This window comes from Trachypithecus francoisi, unplaced genomic scaffold (assembly GCF_009764315.1).
Source record: "Trachypithecus francoisi isolate TF-2019V2 unplaced genomic scaffold, Tfra_2.0 Lachesis_group0, whole genome shotgun sequence".
In the NCBI taxonomy this organism is placed as follows: domain Eukaryota; kingdom Metazoa; phylum Chordata; class Mammalia; order Primates; family Cercopithecidae; genus Trachypithecus; species Trachypithecus francoisi.
The window spans coordinates 20,756,584-20,781,850 of record NW_022681453.1 but is presented as its reverse complement, the minus strand read 5'-3'; the positions used below and the strand labels follow the sequence as shown (position 1 = coordinate 20,781,850).

The 25,267-nt window shown below is 55.3% G+C and overlaps 2 protein-coding genes across 12 annotated transcripts in view; both read left to right on the top strand.

The window, feature by feature from the left end:
- Positions 1-376, top strand: part of LOC117082987 (store-operated calcium entry regulator STIMATE) — a 68,344-nt gene extending 67,968 nt beyond the window's left edge. For 6 of the 7 annotated variants that reach the window (XM_033210099.1, XM_033210096.1, XM_033210097.1 and 3 more), the window contains one exon: positions 58-376. In XM_033210099.1, coding sequence (XP_033065990.1) covers positions 58-164 — 107 coding nt within the window. In that variant the 3' untranslated portion in view covers positions 165-376. The remainder of the gene's footprint in view (positions 1-57) is intronic. The other variant, XM_033210101.1, reaches the window with a different exon arrangement.
- Positions 377-2,644: 2,268 nt separating this feature from the next.
- On the top strand, positions 2,645-21,276 carry ITIH4 (inter-alpha-trypsin inhibitor heavy chain 4). 5 transcript variants are annotated; one of them, XM_033210090.1, is made up of 24 exons: positions 2,645-2,826; positions 4,040-4,200; positions 6,156-6,260; positions 6,400-6,562; positions 6,701-6,811; positions 7,337-7,465; positions 8,389-8,505; positions 8,779-8,947; positions 9,029-9,154; positions 9,339-9,520; positions 9,600-9,785; positions 12,561-12,700; positions 12,904-13,058; positions 13,374-13,400; positions 13,701-13,751; positions 13,882-13,935; positions 14,173-14,298; positions 15,172-15,234; positions 15,417-15,443; positions 15,532-15,648; positions 16,638-16,812; positions 19,926-20,080; positions 20,203-20,299; positions 20,790-21,276. In XM_033210090.1, the coding sequence occupies exons 1-24, from the start codon at positions 2,734-2,736 to the stop codon at positions 20,857-20,859; spliced, it is 2,799 nt and encodes a 932-aa protein (XP_033065981.1). In that variant the 5' UTR covers positions 2,645-2,733; the 3' UTR covers positions 20,860-21,276. The 5 variants fall into 5 exon arrangements, with proteins under 5 accessions (XP_033065981.1, XP_033065983.1, XP_033065985.1 ...); XM_033210092.1 differs by having other exon boundaries at positions 13,897-13,935; positions 20,790-20,993; XM_033210094.1 differs by lacking the exon at positions 15,532-15,648 and having other exon boundaries at positions 20,790-20,993.
- The last annotated feature ends 3,991 nt before the right edge of the window (positions 21,277-25,267 follow it).

The following is a 25,267-nucleotide window of genomic DNA, read 5'->3' as shown; positions in this document are numbered from 1 at the left end:
AAGGGACCTTCCCTCCTGGGAAGCCAGGCTGGCCCCTGACTTTGCCTCCTCCCACAGAGCAAGCTGGCTCGGCCGCCCCCTCGGTGTTCAGCCGCACCCGCACAGGCACCGAGACTGTCTTTGAGAAGCCCAAAGCCGGACCCGCCAAGAGTGTCTTCAGCTGAGAAGTGTGCACCACTCCCCTTGCTGCCCGAATGCTCAGAAACAGGAGCCTTTCCCAGGAACTCTTTTTTATGCCAGAACACTTCCTCGCCCCTGCTGTCTCTGGGGCTGCCACCCTCCCCCACAGTCCTGGCCCTTCAACCAAGGGCTCCGCACCAACACCTTGGAAGCACCAATAAAGAGGATGCCCGTGTGGCCCCAGCGGTCGGAAGGTGTTGGTTGATCCCTGGCTTTGGCCACTATTGAGGGAGGACAGGGTGGGAACATGGAACATGTCCATTTGGGAGGATCCCAGGGGATAGCACAGGTGCTATTATGGCCACTGCCACATACTGCCTTGGACATGGAAACCCAGTGCTGACCTGTGACTTCAGACTCTTCTGAGCCTCAGTTTCCCCTTTTATACTACAGGGGAGTTGAGCTGGAGCCTATTCCATAAAGCAGGCCATGATGACACTGCTCAGAGTGAAGTGGGTGGGGTCTCAGAGACCACCTCTCCCCCTGCCCTCCACAGAAGCTGCTGAGAAGCCTCTGAGGACCCGCAGGCTCTGCAGCACCTAGGGACCTCAAAACCCCTCTCCCTGCACTTTTGTTCACACTGCCTCCTTGCCAGCTTTTGTCCCCTCTGACAAAGCCAGATTGAGATTCGTCTCTGGCAGTCAGTGTCCTGAGCTATTGTCTCTTCCAAACAGCAGGGATAAGCCTCCTACAGTCTGCTCCAACCAGGCTGCCTGGGGCATAGGAACACCAGATTCTCAGCCTGCATGACCCTTCCCTCTGCAGTCCTCTGTCCCCTGTGTGCCTGGAACTGCCAGGTTCAGAAGACCCATAGAGGCCTGTCCTGTTTTGATGGCAAGGCTATGACCATGGACAGGCTGACAGTGGCTGCTCTTGGAGCTGGACTGGCAGAGTCTGGGCTTGTGGTGCCTGGCTCAGGGCTGACGCCTGCTAGGGATGCCCTCCTGCCCCAGGAGGTTCTGGCTGCCCAGAACCTTTCCCACAGTCCCGGCCAGCATGGCCTCCTAATATAGCCCTGGGTCTGGGCTGGGCCCATGCTCTGTGCCCCAAGGGAGCAGACCTGCTGTGAGGAAGGGCCTGGTCCTACTTGCTGGACCCCATGGGGAGACTCTTTCCCCAGACACTGAAAGGAATGTGTTCCCCTGTGTAATCCCAATCATATCCAGAGCCAAAAAGGTGAGCAGTGGAGACGGGCGCAGAGACGAGGCTTCTGGCCAGTCATGCTAAGGAAGGGGAGCGTCGTCTTTGCAGCTATAGAAATAGCTCCAGTCTATGGCACCCTTGCCCCAGGCCTGCCAGTACCTCTCATGGAGACAGGACTGGTAGAGAAAACCCTCCCCAGCCTCTGGAAGCCACTGGCTGCCCCAAGACCCCCCATAGGTCCCCAAGGCAGGTGGCCCCCTCAGAGCTGGTGTCACGGAGCCGTCCTTCCCCGATCCAGGACTTGGCACCTGGCCACATTTTTATGACTCATCTTTACCCATGTGTGGACACAGATTCAGGAGCTGGCTTCTGCAGAGCCACCAGGGAACGCTAACCCCAGCGGCACCCAGAGAGCATAATACGTTCTCACTCAATCCCACTTTACAAGGAGCAGAGTGCTTCAACTTTAGTAAGGCCGGGACCCACCCCGGCCCCTTGGGCAGCGCTCCCCTGAGTCTGGGCTGTGGCAGCGTCACACCACTCACGACAATGGCATTCTGTCCTCTCTCAACCGGCAATTCCTGGGCTCCCTCCGCTCCACCGGACGCCACCCTAGTCACCCCTCGGAGCTGCTGGCACTGTCAGCTCTGTTTTCTGTTCCATGCTCTCCTGTCAATAAACTCCCCATGTGGAGACCTCTGTGCCGCAGGATGTGGCAGCTTTATGACTCAGTTGTATTGCCTAATTGCCATTCTTGTTTTGGGAGCCTTGCTGGGGTTGAACCTAAAGCCCTGGCTAGATTAATGGCACCCAAACAGCAGCCTGGGACCTCAGGAGAGAGAAGGAGGCGCCCCGTGCCAGCACCTCTCACCAGAAATACAGCGTATCTGTCCTGACTCTAGATCTTGCCCCACACAGACACCTCCCAGCGTCACTCCATGCCTTTGGGCCCTCCCATCAGCCAGTCACACTTACCTGGTGGCCAAGCCCCCTTCCTCCGGGAAGCCACTAGGGTAGCCCTGTAGCCCTAGTCTTCCCCACCATCCCCGTTTCTCCCCAGGCTGGACTTCACAGAGAGCAGACTGACATCTTCACTGTCAGTTCCCTCCCAGCCCTGCAGAGCTTGGTGGAATACCTGGTGTGAAGGGTCCTGGTGAAGGTTTCGCACCTTTCAGAAGGGGCACCTACCCCCACTCCAACCTGAGCATACCTTTCTTTAGTATACATTCCTGCCCCCAGCCAAGGTCCACGGGACATTCGTCATTTGCTTATCTGAGGCCACTGTGGTTTTTGGCTTGTAAATGCCAATTTCCCAGAACCTGCCCCCATGTGGGTGGGGCAGCAAACAAGTTACTAATCCATTCCCCACTTGCTCTCAAGTTCAGAAGCCTCCTGGCAGACACTGGAGCCATGATGAAGCCCCCAGGGCCTGTCCGTACCTGCAGCAGAATTCTGGTCCTGCTTTCACTGCTGGCCATCCACCAGACCACCACCGCCCAAAAGGTAGCCAGTGTCCATGGGTGTGGCGTGAGCTGGGGGATGAGAGAACGCCTGGGAAGTAGGGAAGAGCCTCCGCATGTGCGAGTGTGTCCAGCGCGAGTGCGTGTGCATCAGTGTGTGTGCCAAAAAATGGTGCAGACCTCCCGCCAGGCACTACCCCAAGGGCCTTACTGGTATTCTCCCACCTAATAGAGGGGATAATCCAATCATTTCCATTTTGCAAATGAGGAAATACAGTTTTACGAGCCTGGTTCTACCGCTTTCTAGTAAGTGACCTCAGCGGAGTGATTTATTCTGTCTATGTCTCAGTTTCCTCATCTGTAAAACAGGGTAATACTAGAACCTATTCAGAGAGTAGTGGTTGTGAAAACCAAACCCGTTGTATCTATTAAGTGCTTAGGACAGTGCCTGTTGCAGAGCAAATACCCAAGCGCGTAAACAAGCCACTTGGCACCTCTGTGCCAAACTGCATTCAGGTAGCCGCATGCAGCCGAGCAGAGCTGGTGCACGTGAGCGTGTCGCACACAAGCAGGTAAGAGGTGCCCGTGTGCCCCTCCTCGGGGGACACAGGCCTCAAGGCAAATGGCACATGCTAGGGAGTGCCCTGCGGAAGAGGGGGTGAGTTGGGGAGGGTCCACTGCAGAGCAGAGAGGAAGATTCCCAACTCTTAGAGACCAGACTCTAGTCTACCTCCGAATTCTCCCAGCTCCCAGGGCTTCCTGGTAGGAGACTGGTGGGAGCTTTCCTGTTGCCACAGAGGCCAAAGTCTCCAGAAATCAAAGGACCTGGTCACTGCCCTTTTTCTGGGCAAAGCTAAGCCAGCGTGCAAAGCTCCCTGACCCCACCAGGGCTCTCACCCCTGCCAAAGGCTGAGTGTGTGATGCCCTCCCAGACACTGGCCCTGGCTTCACCAGCTCCACTCCCTGCATGCTTGTTCTCCAAGGGGCGCTCTGGGCCCCCATAGATCAAGAAGGACGCGACCCCTGCCCTGTGGTGCCATAGGGTGGGGAATGAAGCACACAGCTACCTCTTACCTGAGACAACTGTTCACATAGGAGATGCCTCACTGGGTTCAGCCTGAGGCTTGGTCAGTGGCTTAGTCAGACTGGGGGCCAGGGTTTGGTCTGGAGCCAGAGTCAGGGCCGACTCTTGAAGAGTGTCACCCTGAGCTGAGGTGGCATTGAAACCCTGCAACTCCCCTTCTTTGCTGGTCCAGAATGGTATCGACATCTACAGCCTCACCGTGGACTCCAGGGTCTCATCCCGATTTGCCCACACGGTCGTCACCAGCCGAGTGGTCAATAGGGCCAGTACTGTGCAGGAGGCCACCTTCCAGATGGAGCTGCCCAAGAAAGCCTTCATCACCAACTTCTCCATGTAGGTGTCTTCCCACCTTCCTCCCCTCTCCACACGCCACAGTGCTATGACTCCATCTGCTCTGTGCCAGTAAACCCTCTTCTTGAAGTGAGGCATGCCAGGGTGTACATCTTCAGGAGTACACCCTGCACCTGGGGGGCACACAGGGAACAGGGACTCGCCAAGGGACTTATTCTCAAAGATACCCCGGTCCTTCCCTCCATCCAGCCATTCATCATCCCTAAGTGTTGTCCAGGTGGCAGGCAGAGAACCACAGCATCTTTGTGGCTTTGCCTTTGAGGAGCACAGACTTGAGGCCTCCTGAGGCCAAACCAGGCAAGAGGGAGTCACCAAGATACACATTCCAGCTCAAAGTACAGAAAACCTCCTAGATCCTTGGCTTCCCCACAGTGGAGAGTGGCTTGAGGAGGATTCTCCTAGTTATGCCCCAAGCTGGGATCCTGCAGAGGACATTTTGCTCAGGCTGCATGAGAGATGCCTGAGGTGTCTCTGAACTCTGAGCCAGTGGTGGTCCTTACTTTGTCCTCTGCCACCCTCCCCTACCCTTCCCAACTCAGTTTTGTAATGTTTACTAAATGCACCAGGACGCTGTCTGTCCCTTGCTGCCAGGAAAAGCTGCGATTTAGGACAAGAGTAAGGCTTTTCCCAGAAACAGAGAGGGCGATGGTGGGGCAGAGAGGGAGTGTCTCTCATGCAGGGTCCACACTGGGGCCTCTGGAAAACTGCGGTGGGGGCTGGTCTCCTCCCTCAGGCCCCATGCATCCCTCACTCCACAGCAGCCCCTACTTTTCCTAACCCAGAGCCCAGGCCTGTGCTGCCCAGCTTGCAGTGCAAGGCCTATGGGCTGTGTCAGCCTTCGACATGGATGCTAGGGTCAGCAGTTGCCAGGTCCAGGCCCGTTGCATCTGCTGAGAGCCCAGGACTGTCACTTGCATTCTCTGGACCCCGATCCTGTTGCTGCATGAGTTAGGGGAGCAGAGAGCAGGTTCCCTGCTTCCTGACCTGGCCAGGAGCCCCAGCTGGGCATCTGGAGAGATCAAGCACTGCCTACCCAGGAGGAGAAGTGCTGCTGCCCACTCACCAGCCCCATCTGGGGCTGGAGTTAAATTATGACCAGGAAGATCAGGCAGGAGGGACGCATAGTCCTGACATCCTGGCTGCTCCCCCTCCTGCCCGCTGCCACACACTCCCACACTTCCATACCACCCACAGATAGAGCAGGTGAAGTTGACCAGGCACATCCCTACTTACCCCACAAGGAGGCTCTGGCGAAGTCATTTTCCTCCCTGAGAAATGTTCTGGGCCATTCTTTCTCAGCCCCCAAAGGATGGCTGCTAGGAGTGTGTCCACACACTCAGGAGTCCCGTCCACCAGTTGTCCAAAACCTCCTTCCAGATATGCCAGCCTACCTGCAGGGTGCCTGCCTCTTATGGGAGGGAAGGGGGAGACTGCTGTAGGCGGAAAGGGCTCAGAGCCTCCAGCCCTGCATCTCCTTCCTCCTCAGTCCTGGCCCCACATGGCTGCACGCAGGGCTGGGAACAAGTGTGACTCAGAGAGCTCTTGCTGGTGATGAGCTGGTTCCCCTGGAATGGTCCGTGAAGTGGAAGGGGCAGGTGGGAATGTGGGCCAGTTGGGCCAGACTGGACAGGTGGAGAGAAGGCAGGACTTAGCCCGGCCCTGCCCCTCTGCAGCCTCCCCTTCGTCCTTTCTATAAAATGAATGCTTACTGTTACCGTACACACCTCTGGGAGCTAGAGGCCTGGTGCACTTTGCAGAGTGCCCTGTGCAGAGTCTTGTATGCAGTAGGTGCATAATAAATGGCCCTGGGCTCAGGCAAAGATAGGAGTCACTGTGTCAAGAGGCACACCAAGTCCAGAAAGGCTCTCTGGAGGAGGCAGGAGTGGAATGGGACCCTCGCACCAGGCTCTCAACAACTCCCACCCTTCTGCCCCCAGGATCATCGATGGCGTGACCTACCCAGGGATCATCAAGGAGAAGGCCGAAGCCCAGGCGCAGTACAGCGCAGCGGTGGCCAAGGGAAAGAGTGCTGGACTCGTCAAGTGAGCTGGCAGGGGGCAGCTTCAGCAGAGAGGGTCTAAACATAGGCCACCCTGCCTTTGGCCCTTAACCCTGCCCCCACCTCCACCAGCCTTACCCCACCTGTCCTGGAGGTGCAGGCCTGATGCCCTTCTCCCCCAGGGCCACCGGGAGAAACATGGAGCAGTTCCAGGTGTCTGTCAGTGTGGCTCCCAATGCCAAGATCACCTTTGAGCTGGTCTATGAGGAACTGCTCAAGCGGTGTCTGGGGGTGTATGAGCTGCTGCTGAAAGTGCGGCCCCAGCAGCTGGTCAAGCATCTGCAGGTACCTGCTGCTCCCTCTTCCGGGGATGCCTCCTGCATGACCCTTGCCCTGCTGAGGACGGCCCCTTTTGCCCCTGGGCCTCGTGTGAGCCCCAACCCAGGCTCCTGGCTGACCCAGGGACCCACCTCTTGCCTCCAGATGGACATTCATATCTTCGAGCCCCAGGGCATCAGCTTCCTGGAGACAGAGAGCACCTTCATGACCAACCAGCTGGTAGACGCCCTCACCACCTCGCAGAATAAGACCAAGGTGGGTCTGTTGTGGTCAGTAGGCAAGGGTACCAAGGAACCTGCCTTCAGGCCAGCCCTATAAGCCTGGATTTCCAGAGAGCTGGATGGGCTCTCCGTCCAGTGAGGTGTGAGCTGGAGAGGCTCTTGAGATCTCTGCGTCCTTGCTGTCATTTGGCAGATGGGAAGGGCAAAGCCTAGAGAAGGACTGTGGTGTCCTCGTATGAGCCCTGAGATCTGTCTGGGAAGGGGTTGGAGAACAGACTGATGTGAGGGTCCTGGGGCCAAGTGGAGAGGAGGAGATGGTTGGACTGCACACATCCTGGAACAGCCTCTGCTTGCACAACTCCAGGAACAGGGCGCTCATCACACCCCTCCCGTATGTGAAAGCGGCCTATCAATAACTCAGCCTGAAAGGAAGTGCCCTGGAATACGGACCCAAGGCTACATCCTGGAATTCTCATTTCCCAGTATATGGACTGGGTAGAGGGTGTGGTTGGCCTGGCTTTGCTGTTCCTCCCAACTTCAGCCCAGATTATTCCTCCAGGCTCATATCCGATTCAAGCCAACGCTGTCCCAGCAGCAAAAGTCCCCAGAGCAGCAAGAAACAGTCCTGGACGGCCACCTCATCATCCGCTATGATGTGGACCGGGCCATCTCTGGGGGCACCATTCAGGTGGGTGGACTCCAGGCGAGAGCAGAGCAGCCTGGAGGTCTGTCCACCCGCAAGGGCCTGAGCTTGGGTGTTTTAGAAGAGGAAAAGAACCACCCTTACTTAGCAGTGTGCACCAGGGACCAGCACAGACAGAAAACACGTGATTTAGTTGTGTTGTCCCTGAAACGATTCACTTTCCCAGGCAGAAAAGGTTTGTCTCTGAGAAGATCTGCCCTGTGGCGTTTCCCTCTTTGCCTCTGCTGCTGGGGGCTCACAACTCAGTTTTACACACATTTGCAGTAGTTTCTTTCACACTCGTTTCTGGCATTATTATTGTTGTTGTATTTGGGTGCGATCATGGCTCACTGCATCTTCAAACTCCCAGGTTCAAAAGATCCTCCTGCCTCAGCCTCCCTAGTAGCTGGGACTACAGGCATGCAACACCATACCTGGCTAATTTTTTTTTTTTTCTGGTAGAGACAAGGTTGCCCAGGCTGGTGTTGAATTCCTGGGCTCAAGTGATCCTCCCACGTAAGCCTCCCAAAGTGCTGGAATTACAGGCGTGATTCACCACGCCCAGCCATTTCTGCCATTGTTATTATACTTCCCTTTTACTCCATGGTTTTGAAGTCCTCCCTCTTTTGATGGTTGTCGGGTTTATGATGTCTGAACTTTTTAGTATAAGCCATCTGAAATACTAAAACAAACAGAAGGAAAAGTTGCAGGGAGAGTTCTAGTGGGCTATGCATGAGCAGGGAAGGCTTCTGCAAGAAAGGGGCTGATCTGAGCCCTGAAGAGGGCAAGGTTTTGGGGAGGTTAGCAGTGGGATGGAAATGAGATTGGAACAGAGCACAGAAACCCAAGAATTTGGGGTAAGGGGGCTGAATGGGGATCGGGCACGATCATAGCTCTGATGGCCTCGGTGGGTCTCACTCTGGTCACAGATCGAGAATGGCTACTTTGTACACTACTTTGCCCCCGAGGGCCTAACCACAATGCCCAAGAATGTGGTCTTTGTCATTGACAAGAGCGGCTCCATGAGTGGCAGGAAAATCCAACAGGTAGGTCCTGTGGTCCAGGACAGGGCCCTGAGAACTCCCAGGCCCTTCATGCTGTCAGCTGTGGTCCGACAGGCAGACCCCCTTCCTTCACCTTTTGGCGCCGTGGGGCGGGTGGCTCTCAGGAGCCAAGGTTGGCCAGAGCCTATGGCAGCCCCTGTTCCTAGAGCCGATACCATGACCTCACGCCTGAGACAGGAGTCCAAGGATGCCAGCCCAAGGGCACACGCGCCCTCAGGGAGCCCTTCTGAGGCAGTATTTCCTCTCCCTGACCAGACCCGGGAAGCCCTAATCAAGATCCTAGATGACCTCAGCCCCAGAGACCAGTTCAACCTCATCGTCTTCAGTACAGAAGCAACTCAGTGGAGACCATCACTGGTGCCAGCCTCAGCCGAGAACGTGAACAAGGCCAGGAGCTTTGCTGCCAGCATCCAGGCCCTGGGAGGTAAGTTCTTCTGTGGCCCTGCAGGGTGGGGGCTTCCAGGGCTCCTGGCTGGGGGCCAGCTTGAGAGTGCGTGCTCCTCAGGGACCAACATCAATGATGCGATGCTGATGGCTGTGCAGTTGCTGGACAGCAGCAACCAGGAGGAGCGGCTGCCCGACAGGAGCGTCTCGCTCATCATCCTGCTCACCGATGGCGACCCCACCGTGGGTGAGGGCCCTGCCCACGACTCCAGGACACGCTGCATGGGGAGGCGGCTGGGGCTGCACCTGGGCTTGCTGTGGGACCTGGGCAGGGAGAGGGGGTTACTGAGGCCCCTCAGCTCTGAGGTTCCAGAGCTATTCATCGAGCAAATCGCTGTTTTCTCACCCTCATCCCAAACCCCTGGGTCCAGGGGAGACTAACCCCAGGAACATCCAGAAAAACGTGCGGGAAGCTGTAAGTGGCCAGTACAGCCTCTTCTGCTTGGGCTTCGGCTTCGACGTCAGCTATGCCTTCCTAGAGAAGCTGGCACTGGACAACGGTGGCCTGGCCCGGCGCATCCATGAGGACTCGGACTCTGCCCTGCAGCTCCAGGTGCCAGCATGCCCCAGGTGGGCTGCACAGAGAAGTGGGCAGACCCAGCCTGGCTTTTATGACACCCCCAACTCTGCAGGACTTCTACCAGGAAGTGGCCAATCCACTGCTGACAGCAGTGACCTTCGAGTACCCAAGCAATGCCGTGGAGGAGATCACTCAGAACAACTTCCGGCTCCTCTTCAAGGGCTCAGAGATGGTGGTGGCTGGGAAGCTCCAGGACCAGGGGCCTGATGTGCTCACAGCCACAGTCAGTGGGAAGCTGGTGAGTGTGGCCAAAGCCACCCTGGAGGGGAAGGGCAGCCTCCATCTCTGCATCCGGAGGGGCTGGGCTCCAATCCCAGACCTGCCCCGCTCCAGCTTTCCCCTCTGCTGCCTGTGGATGACACAGGGGCATGGCAAGGATTCAATGAGAAAATGGAGTGATTCTCATGAGACCACCTGTGCTGTGCCCAGCACATACAGGCCCTCGGCAACTGGTGTGTGCACCTGTGAGCACAGGTGAGGGCAGGGATTCCTCCCTAGTTGTCATCCCCTCCTGTCCTGGTACCAGCCCTCTCAGGTTGCAGTTGGACAGGGGAGGGCTGTTCCTATTTCACAGATGAGCAGACTGAGCTCCAGGCAGGGCAGACAGCTTGCCCTGGGCCCCACTGCAACCGGGCCAAGAGCCCAGCTTGCTACGTGGCACCCTGTCCTTGCCCAGCCTTCCCTGCCTCCTTCCAGGGACCCCCTGTCATTCCACAAAGAGAAACTGAGCACCAGCCCTGCGGCAGGGCCTTCTTCAGGCCCTGGGGTGCAGCAGTGAATGAGGTTGACCCCTCCGTGCCCTCACGGGAGAGACAGCCCAAGGACATATCATCACACAAACGAGCTACAGGCTGGGATCTAACCCCGGACTCAGGGGAGCAGCAGTAGGAGCCCCAGCCTGGCCTGGAGATCAGGGAGGGTTTCCTGGAGGAAGCCCAGCAGAGACTAAGGGATAAGTAGGAGGTGGGAAGAGTCCAGATGGGGCAATGGAGGAATATGTCAAGCCCCTGTGGCATGAGGGCAGTGTGTGTGAAGAGAATAGCAGTGGGCGTTGGGGGCCCATGGCCTTGTCTCAGGACAAGTCCCCAAGTGTCATGACTGTTGGTACAAGCTGTGTGGCCACCCTGCCTGACTTCAAACCCAGCTCTGCCACTTCCCAGATGGGAGACATGGAGAAGTCACTTAATCTCCATGTACCGCAGTTTCCTCCTATGTAAACATGGGAATAAGTCACTGCCCCCCTCATAAAGCCACTGTGATTGATGTCCAGTGTCAGCACTCCATACATGTCCGCAGCTGATTTAGATTGGAGGCCGTGGATTCCCACAGTGCAGAACCCAAGGTGATTCAGGGAGTTCACAGACAGACATGGCTTTGTTTTAGTAGTTATTTACTTATTTTAATGTGTATTCTGAAAAATATGACCTGAACCTCAGACCTAAGTTTTCTTTTTTTTCTTTCTTTTTTTTTTTTTTTTTTTTTTTGAGACAGAGTCTCGCTCTGTCATCCAGGCTGGAGTGCAGTGGTGCAATCTCGGCTCACTGCAAGCTCCACCTCCCAGGTTCATGCCATTCTTCTGCCTCAGCCTCCCATGTAGCTGGGACTACAGGCGCCCACCACCACGCCCGGCTAATTTTTTGTATTTTTAGTAGGGATGGGGCTTCACCATGTTAGCCAGGATGGTCTCGATCTCCTGACCTTGTGATCTGCCCACCTTGGCCTCCCAAAGTGCTGGGATTACAGGCGTGAGCCACTGCGCCCGGCCCAGATCCAAGATTTTATGGGTATAAAGCCAAGTAAAAATTGTTAGCCTACTTAAAGTTCATTTAAGGAAAAATATCAATTAAGTAGCTGTATGTGTGGATGGGGCAGAATCCATGCAGGTTGCCTGTGTGTGCCGAAGCTGTGGAAAGCCAGCCAGGGTGAGACAGGCTGTTCCAGTGGGAGTAGAGGCAGAGGTCTGATCCACATTGTGAAAAGGTCTCTTGGCCACTCGGGGAGCTCTGGTGGGAGAGGCCTGGGATTCCTCTGCCTTAGGAGCCCATTTCCCAGGCAGCAAGCTGGGTCAGTCTGAGACCACAGGCCCCTCCCTGAGGGAGGAGGGAGCAGGTTCACACAGAGCTTGGGTGCACGCTTCCCTGTCATGGTCCCACAGTGGCCAGCCGCAGAGGGGCCTGCTTCCACAGGGACAGCCGTTGGGGTGGATGGAGCCCCAGACCCGGAGCCACGACATCTGCCTTCTGTTCTCAACTCTGCCTGTGAGCCCCGGGAAGGTCCTTCCCTTCCTGTCCCTTTCCCCCACCTTTGGGGTAAGGGCAGGCTATAGCTAGGAACCCTTCCTGCTCCACACTTCACTTGCAAATCCTTCCTGTTGCTGTTTCTTTTTTTTTTTTTTTTTTTGAGACAGAGTCTCGCTCTGTTGCCCAGGCTGGAGTGCAGTGGCCGGATCTCAGCTCACTGCAAGCTCCGCCTCCCGGGTTCACACCATTCTCCTGCCTCAGCCTCCGAGTAGCTGGGACTACAGGCGCCCGCCACGTCGCCCGGCTAGTTTTTTGTATTTTTTTTAGTAGAGACGGGGTTTCACCGTGTTAGCTAGGATGGTCTCGATATCCTGACCTCGTGATCCGCCTGTCTCGGCCTCCCAAAGTGCTGGGATTACCGGCTTGAGCCACCGCGCCCGGCCACCTGCTGCTGTTTCCACACTGGCCTGAGGTTCCCATCCCTTTCTTCCAGAGGTTTGGCTGATCTGAGTCCTGGTACCGTGCCTGCCTTGTTGCACCTGGGCTACTTTGTTACCTTTTATCTTCACCTCCATCTCATCCCTGTATGCTCTGTGACTGAGCCCCTTGCACCCCTAAGCCCCCTCCTTACCCCCACTCAAAGGAAATGCAGTCCCCACAGTCAGTGTGTGGGACCTGCCCCAGCTCCAATCATGGAAGAGCTCGGAAGTGCCAGGCCAGATGCAGATGTCCGGCCCTCACTGTTCCTGCCCTGGCTGGGCCCCTCTTTGCAGCCTACACAGGACATCACTTTTCAAACCGAGTCCAGCGTGGCAGAGCAGGAGGCGGAGTTCCAGAGCCCCAAGTATATCTTCCACAACTTCATGGAGAGGCTGTGGGCATACCTGACTATCCAGCAGCTGCTGGAGCAAACGTGAGTGCATCAGCACCTCCCTAAGCCTGTCGGTAGGGGCAGGCACCGGTGGCACGGGACAGCACCTAAGCGTGGAGAGACGGGGGCTTGGTATCATGTCCAAGCTCCAGATGCTCCCAGAGGGACCTCCCTAGAAGGGGCTGGATGGAAAATCTGTTTCCGAATTCAGGGACCTCCTGAGCTCTGATGTCCTTCACCTACAGTGTCTCTGCATCTGACGCTGATCAGCAGGCCCTCCGGACCCGAGCGCTGAATTTGTCGCTTGCCTACAGCTTTGTCACGCCTCTCACATCTATGGTAGTCACCAAACCCGAAGACCAAGAGCAATCTCAAGTTGCTGAGAAGCCCGTGGAAGGCGGTGGGTGTGGGGTTGAGATCTCAGCCTCCCAGGTAGCAGAGTTTGGACCCAGCATTCTCCCAGCTCTTCCCTGCATCCTGACCAAGACCCCAACCGTGTCCCCAACAGACTCCCCCTGGGAGATTCAGCCTATTCACTGATGAGGAAAGTGAAGCCGGGTCTCCTATCTCCCCAAATTCATTGCACCTACGATATAGTCCAGGATTGTGTAGCAAGATAAAACACAAGCGCTTCGAATTGATGAAAACCACCCTGACAGTGTCTGTCTGTGTCTCTGTCTGTCTGTCTGTCTCTCTCTCTCTTTGTTTCATCCAGAAAGTAGAAACAGGAATGTCCCCTCAGGTAAGCAGCGAACATCCTCAAAGGCTGTGCTGGGTGGTGGTCTGCTAACACAGGGTCCAGGGCACCAGCCCTGTGAGGTTGCTGGCCAGGGCCCAGGTCTGCCCAGGCCTCTCCAGCCCAGCCCTGCTGCCAGGAGGCAGCATAGTCTGACCCAGCACGCTGGTGCATTTAGTCACCTGTGCATTCAAATATTGGCTGCTCTTCAGGCCCTGTCCCCAGCACTAGGAATACAGTCCCCATCCAAGTGGGGCCACAGGAAGGTGGGTGCAAGATGCAAACCCATGTCCCACTGATTTCCAGGTTCCACTTTCATCAGATATTATCTCCAGGGAGCAAAAATGCCAAAACCAGGTGAAAAAGTAGGAGGTTGGGGGAGGGGAGATTGACAGATGGGGCTGGGTCCTGGCTATGGAGGGAGTGCCTTGCCCAGCTCCTCTGGCTGGTGACAGCCCTCGGCCTCAGTTCAGTTGTATCTGATTAGGACTTGACCACACAGAGGCTTCGTTTTCTCCAAGAAGAGGATTGAATAGACAAGGTAGTTTGAGGGTTTCTGCCACATCCCCGGGGGGGGCGGAGTTCGAGGGGGGTCCATTATTGTTCCAGCATTGATTATCTCCCAGCTGTGGGGGGAGAGGCTCCCTGAGTTGGCCGGGTGTGGGGAGAGGGGACGTAGTTGCCCTCTCTGCACCCACTCGTGGGTGGATCTCAAGCCCTGGCTGTGAGGACCCACACCCCACCTGAGAGAAGACTGCATCTGTCAACTTCTCCAAAGCTGGAGCTGCTGGCTCCCTGTTGAATTTCGGACCCGGGGTTCTCAGCCCGGTGCAGTTTGGACGCTCAGGACCTCCTTTTGCTCCTGACCGTGCTGCTCTCCGCCCCTTCCACCGTCTGGCCGTCTGTAAGCTGCCTTCCGGTCCTGTGAGAACCTCAGTTTCCTCATGGTGGTCCTTCAGCTTGCCCCACAGAGGGGGGTGGGGTAAAGCACGCACCACAGGCCAGGCCAGGGATGGCTGATGAGGGCACGATGTGAAGTCATTGTGGGTCAGTTCAACCTGGGATCATTTACTGGGGCCGGGGTGGGAGTGCATTTCCTAAGGAGGCTGTCCTCACCTTCCCAGCTCTCTGCAGCTGCCCCATGCCCAGTCCTCAGCGTCTCATCTCAGGTGCGAGCTCTCCCAGGTCCTTCAGCTGCCCTGAGGTTGTCAGACCACAGGCTGTGACGGAGCAGCCTCTCCCACACTCCTTGTTCAGAGGGGACCCTAGGCCCTAAGAGGGGCAGAGACTGGCCAAGTGTGCACATCACAGCGCTCTTTGGAGCAGTCCTTGCCAGTTTTCTCCCTCTAAAGGCCCCTCTCCCCACTACCACTTGTACGGACATCAGGCCTCCCCTCCCCAAGGCAGGACTTCACCTGTCCTTTACTTTCACTGAGTAGGATCCACTATACTCTAGAGGCTGACTCATGAGGAAACCTTCTAGGAAGGGAGGGCTTCCTCCGTTCAGAAAGTCAACAGAGGTCCCTTGAACTGTTTCTGATCCCCAAATCTGCACTCGAACGCAGCTGCAGAGCCAGGCTGGACCTATCCCTGACAGCATGCCCTTCTGTTTGAAAATCTCCCGTAACAAAGGCCATTCTAGGTGGAGCGTATGTGTGGCAGGATGGGGGGCTGGAGCTTGGTGGCAGCGGTGGCTGTGCCGCTGGTTGCTTGCCTCCTGACGGTCTCCTTGCTCCCTTTCTGTTTCCTGATGTTCCTGCCCTGATGCCTGCTTCAGCACCACCAGCCACCTCAAATCCTGATCCAGCTGTGTCTCATGTCATGAATACCAAAATCAAAGGTGCCCCCAAGGCCAGAGGCCCTGTCCTAACAGGGGGATCCTGGGAGGGGAGTGACCTGTCACGTGAGCGTCTTGATGTTGAAGTAGAGAGGGAACCCGGCCACACCTAGTCACTACTCCTTCCCTCAACCTCCCACTCCTTAGGAAGGGGCTGCCTAAACCCAGACTTTTTCTTCTTTTAGAAACAACCGTGACAGCCCAAACCCCAGGTAAGTTCCCAGCCCCGTTGGCCCCCTTCCGCATCCTTGCCCCCAGCCTGCCCTTCCTGCTCCAGGAGCCGTGCCCCGGCTGTCCCAGCCCCCATACAGGCTCCCTCCGCCATCCTGCCACTGCCTGGGCAAAGCGTGGAGCAGCTCTGTGTGGACCCCAGACACCACCAGGGGCCAATGAACCTGCTCTCAGACCCTGAGCAAGGTGAGAGGGGGCACACCCAGAGAGACCCAGACACCACTGACACACACCCACCACCTGCCCACAGAGACACACACAGTGCATGCAGGCTGGCCCCATGCAGGCCCCTCCCAGATCATAGCGTGGTCCTGCCTCCAACCCCTGGCATGGGCACACACTCACACAGCCACCCCAGGAACTTTCCACTGGGCACCTTGTGTGCAGGTGTGGGTGGCCTAGGCACAGATAAGCATGGCAGCCATGTGGAGGTGAGCCTAAAGGAGGAGCCAGGGTGGGGCAAGGGTCCAGGGAGCTTCCTGGGGTCACATAGGGATGGCAGGGCCCTGGCGGGCACACAGAGACCAGCACGAGGATGTTCCACATGGAGGAGTTAGTGCCTGCAGATACAGAGCCCCAAAAGATGAGACCCTAGAAGGTGTGGATGAGAATGGCAGGAAGAGACCGGGGTGCTGGCTGGGCCCTGCCCCTTCAATCCTGAACCAGACATGGAGACACACTCCACTCAGCGATGCTCACCCCCCCACCGCCCAGCCCCGCTCAAAGCCAAAGGACATCCATGGCTTTCTCATTCCTCGGATACATGTGGTCTCCCACTTCCCCACTCAGCCCTGGGAGTGTCTTTCCTGAGGGCAGGGAGCACCGATTCTCCATCTTACCCTTGGCTGCGGCATCTAGCTCAGGGCCAGGCGCTCCGTAGGGCGTTCTGAAGGCTTGTTGACTGGAGACAAGTTAATTCTCAAAGGCCTTACCTGAGGGTGGCCATCGCTGAGGATTTAGGGGCCCCTCCAAAGCCATAGACACCAGGGGTGAGTGGAGAGATTGTGGGAGCCAGCCCCCAGTGTGAAGGAGTGCTGAGAAAGGGACGCCCCTCCTGATAAGGGAGGGGGCTGCTGCGGAACTCCAGGGGCTGTGATCAGGGAGGACTCCCTGTGCAGGTCGGTGTCAGCCCTGGCTGGGGCCCAACTTTGACGTCTCTGGTCTGGTCTTCCCAGGGGTTGAGGTGACTGGCCAGTATGAGAGGGAGAAGGCTGGGTTCTCACGGATCGAAGTGACCTTCAAGAATCCTCCGGTCCGGGTTCACGCATCCCCTGAACACGTGGTGGTAACTCGGAACCGAAGAAGCTCTGCGTACAAGTGGAAGGAGACGCTGTTCTCAGTGATGCCCGGGTAAGGCCCAGGCTGGAGCCCGGGGCCAGGAGTTGCCCTTTCAGGCTACAGTGGCTGATGATGGTACCAGCAGGTGGCCTGAGGCCATGGACCTGAGAATGGAGCGGCTACACTCACAGAAGGTGCAAAGAGACAAGAGCCCTGCCATATACCCCTGCAGTTCCAGAGGGCACTGAGGAGTTGTCCTGGGGACCTAACCCAGGTCACTATCCCATGCAGGAGACAGTGTGGTTTGGAGCTAGCTCTGCTGCTAATCCTTTATGACCCTGGGCAGGCAGCTTAGTCCCTCTGAGCCTCAGTTACTTCACTAATAACCAGTACTAATTATCCTGGCCCAGAGTCAGAAGGCTGAGGGGAGAACCCAATGAGAGAGTGTAGTTGGGAGCACTTTGCCATCAGATGATGCAGTGGCCCCCAGGCACCCCACAGGATGGCGCTGTCTACGTAGTGACATGATATTCTGATGCCAGTAGTGAGAAGCTAGAGAGCACTGTTGACAGCAGGTTACCAGCATTGTCTTTAGCATATCCTTGGAGCTTTGCTAAGGAGACACAAGTCAGTGGCCTCAAATACTGAGCAGCTGGTGAATAATGGAGGCAGAAGGCCACTTCTTCTGGGTGGGAGAGCTCACTGCTTCACAGTGGCCTTCCAGGGACAGTCTTCCAGTTTTGCAGATCACGAGGGGCCTCGGGGAAGGGCTGAGGCCCTGGTCCTCCGTGGGCAGTGGCCTCCGAGCCCCCAGCCTGTGTCATAGCTCACCCTTTTCCAAGTGTGGAGAGCCCTGTCCAGCCCTGCCTCACCCAGCCCTCCTCGGGAACTCCCTTGCATTTGACAGATGAGTGCACACCCAGCTAATCCAAGGGCTCACCCAAAAACCTTCCCAATTTCATAAAAGATCTAGGCCCGGTGTGGTGGCTCACGCCTATAATCCCAGCACTTTGGGAGGCTGAGGTGGGTGGATTGCCTGAGCTCAGGAGTTTGAGACCAGCCTGGGAAACACGGTGAAACCCCATCTCTACTAAAATATAAAAAATTAGCCAGGCATGGCAGCATGCACCTGTAATCCTAGCTACTTGGGAGGCCGAGACAGGAGAATCACTTGAACCCGGGAGGCGGAGGTTACAGTGAGCCGAGATCATGCCATTGCACTCCAGCCTGGGCGACAGAGTGAGACTCCATCTCAAAAATAAAAGATCTAAAAGTTGGCCAGGCACGGTGGCTCATGCCACCCAACACAAGTGTAATCCCAACACTCTGTGAGGCCGAGGTGGGTGGATCACTTAAGGCCAGGAGTTTGAGACCAGCCTGGCCAACATAGTGAAACCCCGTCTCTACTAAAAATACAAAAACTAGCCAGGTGTGGTGGTGGGCACCTGTAATCCCAGCTACTCAGGAGGCTGAGAATTGCTTGAACCTGGGAGACGGAGGTTGTAGTAAGCTAAGTTAATACCACTGCACTCCAGCCTGGGCGACAGAGTAAGACCCTGTCCCCAAAAGAAAAAAGAAAAAAAAAAATCTAAAATTCCTTGCTATCTGGTAGATTCACTAAAATCAATAGCATTTTTATGCCTAGAAAATGAAATAGAAGTAAAATCCTATTAATTATGGGGAGAGAAAGTCCAAATACTTTCATGAGCTACAGAAGACATAAAGAAGAATAGGTGGCCGGGTGCCGTGGCTCACACCTGTAATCCCAGCACTTTGGGAGGCTGAGGCGGGAGGATCACAAGGTCAGGAGATTGAGACCAACCTGGCGAACACTGTGAAACCCTGTCTCTACTAAATATACAAAAAAATTAGCTGGGCAGGAGAATGGCATGAACCTGGGGGACAGAACTTACAGTGAGTGGAGATCACTCCACTGTATTCAAGCCTGGGCAACAGAGCGAGACTCCATCTCAAAAAAAAGAAAAAAGAAAAATAGGCTGGGCGCAGTGGCTCATGCCTGTAATCCCAGCACTTTGGGAGGCCGAGGCAGGTGGATCACCTAAGGTCAGGAATTGGAGACCAACTTGGCCAACATGGCGAAACACTGTCTCTACTAAAAATACAAAAATTAGCCGGGTGTGGTGGCGGCGCATGCCTGTAATCGCAGCTACTCAGGAGGCTGAGGCAGGAGAATCGCTTGAACAGGAGAATCGCTTGAACCCAGGAGGTGGAGGTTGCAGTGAGCTGAGATCATGCCACTGCACTCCAGCCTGGGTGACAGAGCGAGACTGTCTCAAAAAAAAAAAAAAAAAAAACCCACATCTTTTAGATTGAATTGCAACAACAGGACAGTGTATGTTTAGGGAAAATTGTTTAAAATAACCTCTGAGTAACAGCAGGGTCTTATTCAACATGCTTAAAGGAACCTAACATTCATGAGAACACCAAAAAGGCAAGAATTTCAAGGGCTATTTTAACTAAAAAAATGAGGAGACAGAATGAGAAGAGGCCTACCCTTTAGACATTAAACACCTGATCAAACACGAGTCATCCAAAGAGAGTGCACCAGCTGCAGAACAAAAGGGATACAGTGGATGCATCAGAGAAACTCCTTCAATCATATAAAACTAATTTATGAGAAAGTGAATTTAAGAAAACCAGAGGCCAGCGCGGTGGCTCACGCCTGTAATTCCAGCACCTTGGGAGGCTGAGGCTGGCAGATTGCTTCAGCTCAGGAGTTCGAGACCAGCCTGGGCAACGTGGTGAAACCCTGTGTCTCTTAAAAATAAAAAAAATTAGCTGGGCATGGTGGCATGTACCTGCAGTACCAGCTACTTGAGAGGCAGAGGTGGGAGAATCACTTGAGCCGAGGAAGCACAGGCTGCAGTGTGCTGAGATCACACCGCTGCACTGCAGCCTGGGGGACAGAGTGAGACCCTGTCCCTGCCCCCACAAAAAAGAGAAAGAAAAGAAGTGCTGGGGAAACCAGACATCATTAGGTTAACTTTGGTCCTATTTTACCAATGAGGAAACGGAAACCCAGAAGATTTAAGGGCCTTCCTACCCAAGACCACTCCATGACTTCCTGGACAAGAGGGGAAGCCCAGCCCGCTCCCCACCCTGACTGCTGAGGCTCCGAGCACGCATCTCTACCTTCCCGCTCAAGACGCTGGGTCTTTCCACAGCCTGAAGATGACCATGGACAAGACGGGCCTCCTGCTGCTCAGTGACCCAGACAAAGTGACCATCGGCCTGTTGTCCTGGGATGGCCGTGGGGAGGGGCTCCGGCTGCTTCTGCGTGACACTGGCCGCTTCTCCAGCCATGTTGGCGGGTCCCTTGGTACTGTGCCTGGCCTTCCTCAGAAACCAGCTGTGCCCGGGAACAGGCGGTGCCCTCCCCTGCACGCGCCTCCCAGGCTCCCTCTGTCTCTCACCCTTACTGACCCACCCTTTGTATCTCAGGCCAGTTTTACCAGGAGGTGCTGTGGGAATCTCCAGCAGCGTCAGATGACAGTAGACGCACGCTGAGGGTTCAGGGCAGTGACTACTCTGCCACCAGGTGACTCGGCACAAGCAGACCGCTGAGCCCGGCTGGGGTGGGGTGGGGACTGGGAGGCCAGGAGCCAGGCTCTCCAGGGCCCCACTCCTGTCCTTGCCCAGGAACTAGACACAGTCCGGTGGAAGGTTGATGCTGTAGACATGTCTAAGCCAGCTTTTCAGTGACCCCACAAAAGATGGATGGCCTTCTCAGACCCACAGAAAATACATGGGCCCTGAGATCCCTGGGGTTGGTTGGGGACGGTAGGAACCTCTCCCTGTCCACACCCTGAACTCCCAGAGCCCCAAACCCTGGAGACCTCACATACTGACTTCTCTAGGGTAGTGCTCTGAGTGACTGGGCCTTGTTCGCCTGTGCTGGAGGGAATTCTAGAGGGACCCCAGGACTCCCTACCCTCCATGTTCCTGTCCCCAGCTGTCTCCCTCCTTTCCCACCACACCTGAGATTTGCTGACCACATGCCTATCTGTCTGTCTGTCTTTCCATTTCAGAGAGCGCAGGCTGGATTACCAGGAGGGGCCCCCGGGAGTGGAGATTTCCTGCTGGTCTGTGGAGCTGTAGTTCTGATGGAAGGAGCTGTGTCCAGCCTGTACACTTGGCTGCCCCCTTACAACTGCAGGGCCGCTTCTGGGGCCTGGACCACCATGGGGAGAAAAAGTCCCACTCATTACAAATAAAGAAAGGTGGTGTGAGCCTGGGAAGTGGGTGTCTCTGGTTCCATGTGGCCAAACCCTAGGGCCTCAGCCTTGCATCCTGAACCTTTAGCATCATGGAACACGGAAGCTTCCACTGTCAGCTCTCAAGGGCCATGGCCAGGAGGACCCATGCTGAGCTTTCAGTCCAGCCGCTTCACTTTACAAACAAGGAAACTGAGCTCCAACCACCCATTTGAGATGTCACTCCCACCCCCAGCTAGGGGCCCAGGACTGGGAGCATTCTCCAGGAGCAGAGGTTCAATTTTGACTACAAAAAAAAAAAGAGTGAACGGGGTTGGAATTCTTTCTAGTCCAACTCCTAAACTTTCTCAGTGAGCTTTTGGACCTCTCTGCAATGGGATTTGCTTTACACAGTTTGATTTTCACAGCTGTGCTGAGGAGCAGACCTGTCTGCTCATTGTTTTGTAAGGAAGCACTGGGTCTTCGAAGGAGACACAGAGGCGAAGCCCCAGGTGCAGCAGGGAAATAGGCCTGTTCCCAGGAACCTCTTGTCTAATGGGGCTGATCTGGGTCCCAACTCTAAATCCTGTGCTGTTGAGGGTCTCCTTCCCTGTTCTTGCCCCAGAGTTAGGCACCCCAAAGATTCCACCAGTTCCTGTATGGGCAACGTATACTTTAAAAAATTTACGGCTGGGTGTAGTGGCTCACATCTGTAATCCCAGCACTTTGAGAGGCCAAGGCGGGAGGATTGATTGAGTCCAGGAATTTGAGACCAACCCGGGCAACATGATGAAACCCCATCTCTACAAAAAATACAAAAATTAGCTGGCATGGTGGTACATGCCTGTAGTCCTAGCTACTTGGGAGACTGAGGTTGGAGGATTGCTTGAGCCTGGGAGGTCATGGCTGCAGAGAGCCGTGATGGTGCCACTGCATTCCAGCCTGGGCAACAGAGCAGGACCCTGTCTCAGAGAAGAAACAAAAATTACTGTTACCCCACCTACTTCTGAAAAAAGGATATGAGTCTATGGCTCACCAATAAAAAGCTTAAAGAGAATAAAACCAAAATCTACGAGTGTAAGGATAAAAGAGCCAAGCAGGATTGTGAACTCAGGGACATCAGGGTAGGGGAAGCTGCAGCAGTGACGGAGCACAAGGCTTTGCTGTGAGCTTCCTGGAAGCCAAGGTAAAGCAGCTCATTTGCTTGCTAAAAAAAACACCAGATCATCAGGGAAGCGTCCTTTTGCAGCTCTTGAGCTAGAAGAGGGTATTTGCTCAATGGGTCTTTCTAAAAGGGTTAAAGTGCAGGCTGGGTGAGAGGGGTCATCAGCAGCACAGAAACGCTCCCTGCTGCTTTGCTGCCTCCCCGTCGAGCCTCCTTGGCAGATAGGCATCTCAGGCAGAGTCGCTTTGTAAAGGTTGTTCCAGGGGGCTCAGGCCAGGGCTGTGTGACCTGAGAGCGGCTCAGGGGGGTTTGCTGTGGGGCTAGCCCTGTCATACAGGGATGAGAGAGGTGTGCCACCCCAAGCTCACCCTGTGGGACATGACCCCCTGGACTGGCTGCTGAATTTGTGCAACAGCGGAGGAGTCACAGTTGATTTTCTGGCCCTGCCAGCACCTGCAGGGCAGGTGTTCTCTGTGACAGTTGGAAATAGGCCCATGCTCTTCACTCTTTCATCCAGCAAGTGCTTTCCAGCTTGGACCAGGCCCTGACTGAGTACTGTGGGCACACTGGGCACCATGGCAGACACAATGCCTGTGGTGGTAACTGCCCCCCAGAAAATAACCAGGTGCTGCGGGAGCCCAAAGGGAGACATGGGGATGATCAGGAAGCCTGGGGGTGGCAGGGAAGGCTTCCTGGAGGCAATGTAGGGGCTGAGATTTGAAAAATGGAGAGAAGTTAGCCCAGTGGAAAAGGAGGGCAAGGACACCAGGTAGTGGGAACAGCATGCGTCCAGGCCTGGAGCCAGGACACTGTGTGCTAAGTTTGGGGAAGATGACGGAAGGAGATGCTGTGGGATGAGGTGGAAGGAGAGGGGGGCCAGGCCAGCACAGGTGGTGCACACCTCACCACAGAGCATGGCTTCTACCCTGAAAGGGGAGGGAGGGCTGGGCAGGGACAGGAGGGACCAGGGTGACGTGGAATGGGGAGAAGGCAGAACCCGGCCTATGGGTTAAGGGTAGCCGACTCCTGCCTCCCAACCCGTTCACGTGACTGCTACTGGAGCTGTCTTCCTGGAGACACCTGAGGAGGACCAGAAACCATAACGAGGATGCCTTTTCACATCCTTCGCCTGGCAGGATCCTTCTCCTCATTTCATAGATGTGGAAACTGACCTCAAGATGACTGTTTTAAAGCTATGTAGGCCGGGGGCAGTGGCTCACACCTATAATCCCAGCATTTTGGGAGGCCGAAGCGGGCAGATTGCTTGAGCCCAGGAGTTCAAGATCAGCCTGAACAACATGGCAAAACCCTGTCTCTGCAAAAAATACAAAAATTAGCCAGGTTTGATTGCACATGCCTGTAGTCCCAGTTACTCTGGAGGCTGAAGTGGGAGGATCACCTGAGCTTGAGAAGTCGAGGCTGCAGTGAGCTGTGATCATATCACTGTACGACTGCAGCCTGGGCAATGGGAGTGAGACCCCGTCTCAAGAAAAATATGGCTTCTCAACCAACCCAGGCTTGAACAGGATGGGGGGACTCGCCCACTATGGAGGGGTCCTTTCTTAGGCCTGAGCCCTTTTAACCTGTCTAGCCTGGCTGTCTGCCACATTCACCCTGGGGCTATGAGGAGGCCTTCAAGATGGAAGCCATGTCTATGTGGCCCCCTCCCTAGAGCAACAACAAGCCTGCCATTAGCACCCTGCCATTAGCACCCTGCCATTAGCACACTGGAGCCACCTGGGGGGCTCCGCTGATGACAAACATTTGCCCCTGGACTGTCCTTCATGGCCTCTAGTCCTCTCTCCAGGGACCCCTGCACTGGGAGGCAGGATAACTTCCTTTCATGTACCCAAGGCCACATGCCATGCCCCACTGACATTTGTGGCACTCCCCAGTCTGATTCCAACCTCCTCCAGTCTTATTGTGCCCCCTGCTCTGACATCAGGCAAAGCCACTCACTGCATCCTCTAACAGGATACTCTCTGCCCAGCATGCCCTTACCCCCTCCCCACCCCTAGGCAGAGAGAACAGCAGAGGCAAAGGATGTGGGCAGGAGGGGTTATGTTTACACAGTTGAGAGCAGCCTGTGTGTCTGGAATCCAGAAAGTAAGGAAAGCACCTAGTGTACGAGGGGGAGCTAGAGAGGCCATAGGAGGGACCTTTGTCATGGTTCCAAGAGCCAAGGATGGAAGATGTCATTTGTAGGGATTTAGTCTGCGAGTGGTGATCACATCTGCTCTGTAAAAAGTTCTCTATGGGAAGCAGTAGAGGAGGCAGGGAGACTCAGGAAGTGGCAATTGCAGGTGTCTAGGTGGGAGAGAGTTGTCCAGACTGGAGAGGTCTCAAAGCCCCTTGTCCAGGAACCTCTCTGTGACCCTCTACCCCACCACAGACTCATTGGGAGAATACACCAAGTGGTCATCATAAGGTACAATCAGAGGATCCCAGAGAGGCCTGGCCCAGTTGAAGACAAACTTGAGCACTCATGAAAATAGGAACTGGATTACTCAACTGTACCCCCGTATCCTGGCCCAGGGTATTGTGTTTATCTGCTGAATTGATGGATGGGTACGTGGGTGGATGGGTGGGTGAATTGATGGTTGGTTGGATGGATGGATGGATGGATGGATGGATGGACAAATGGAGAGATGGACAGATGGTAGGATGGATGAGTGGACGGATGTATAGTTGGATGACGAATAGGTAGCTGGGGGATGAATGGATGAATGGACAGATGGTCGAAGAAATGGATAGATAGGTTGATGGGTGGATGCATGCATGGTGGAGGGATAGACAGATGGATGAGTGGATGTGTGGTTGAACAGATGGTGGAATGGTGAATGAGTGGGTGGGTGGGTGAATGGATGGATGGGTGGAGGGATGGGTGGATGGATGGTGGGTAGATGGATGGATAGATGGAAGGGTGGCTGACATCCCCATTTAGATGTGGGCTGTGTCTGCATTGGAGTATTATCTACTTCTAAAGGTCCTGATTGGAGCTCCTGAGCTGGGACCATTTACTTTTCTTATGACTTTCCTGGATACTGAAACACATTCAACCCTTACTGACTTCTCAGAGCCCCTTTCCTTCAGAGTCAGTTCTTTATTTTTTCCCCCAAGCTGTCATACATTTGACTTCCTAAAGTTC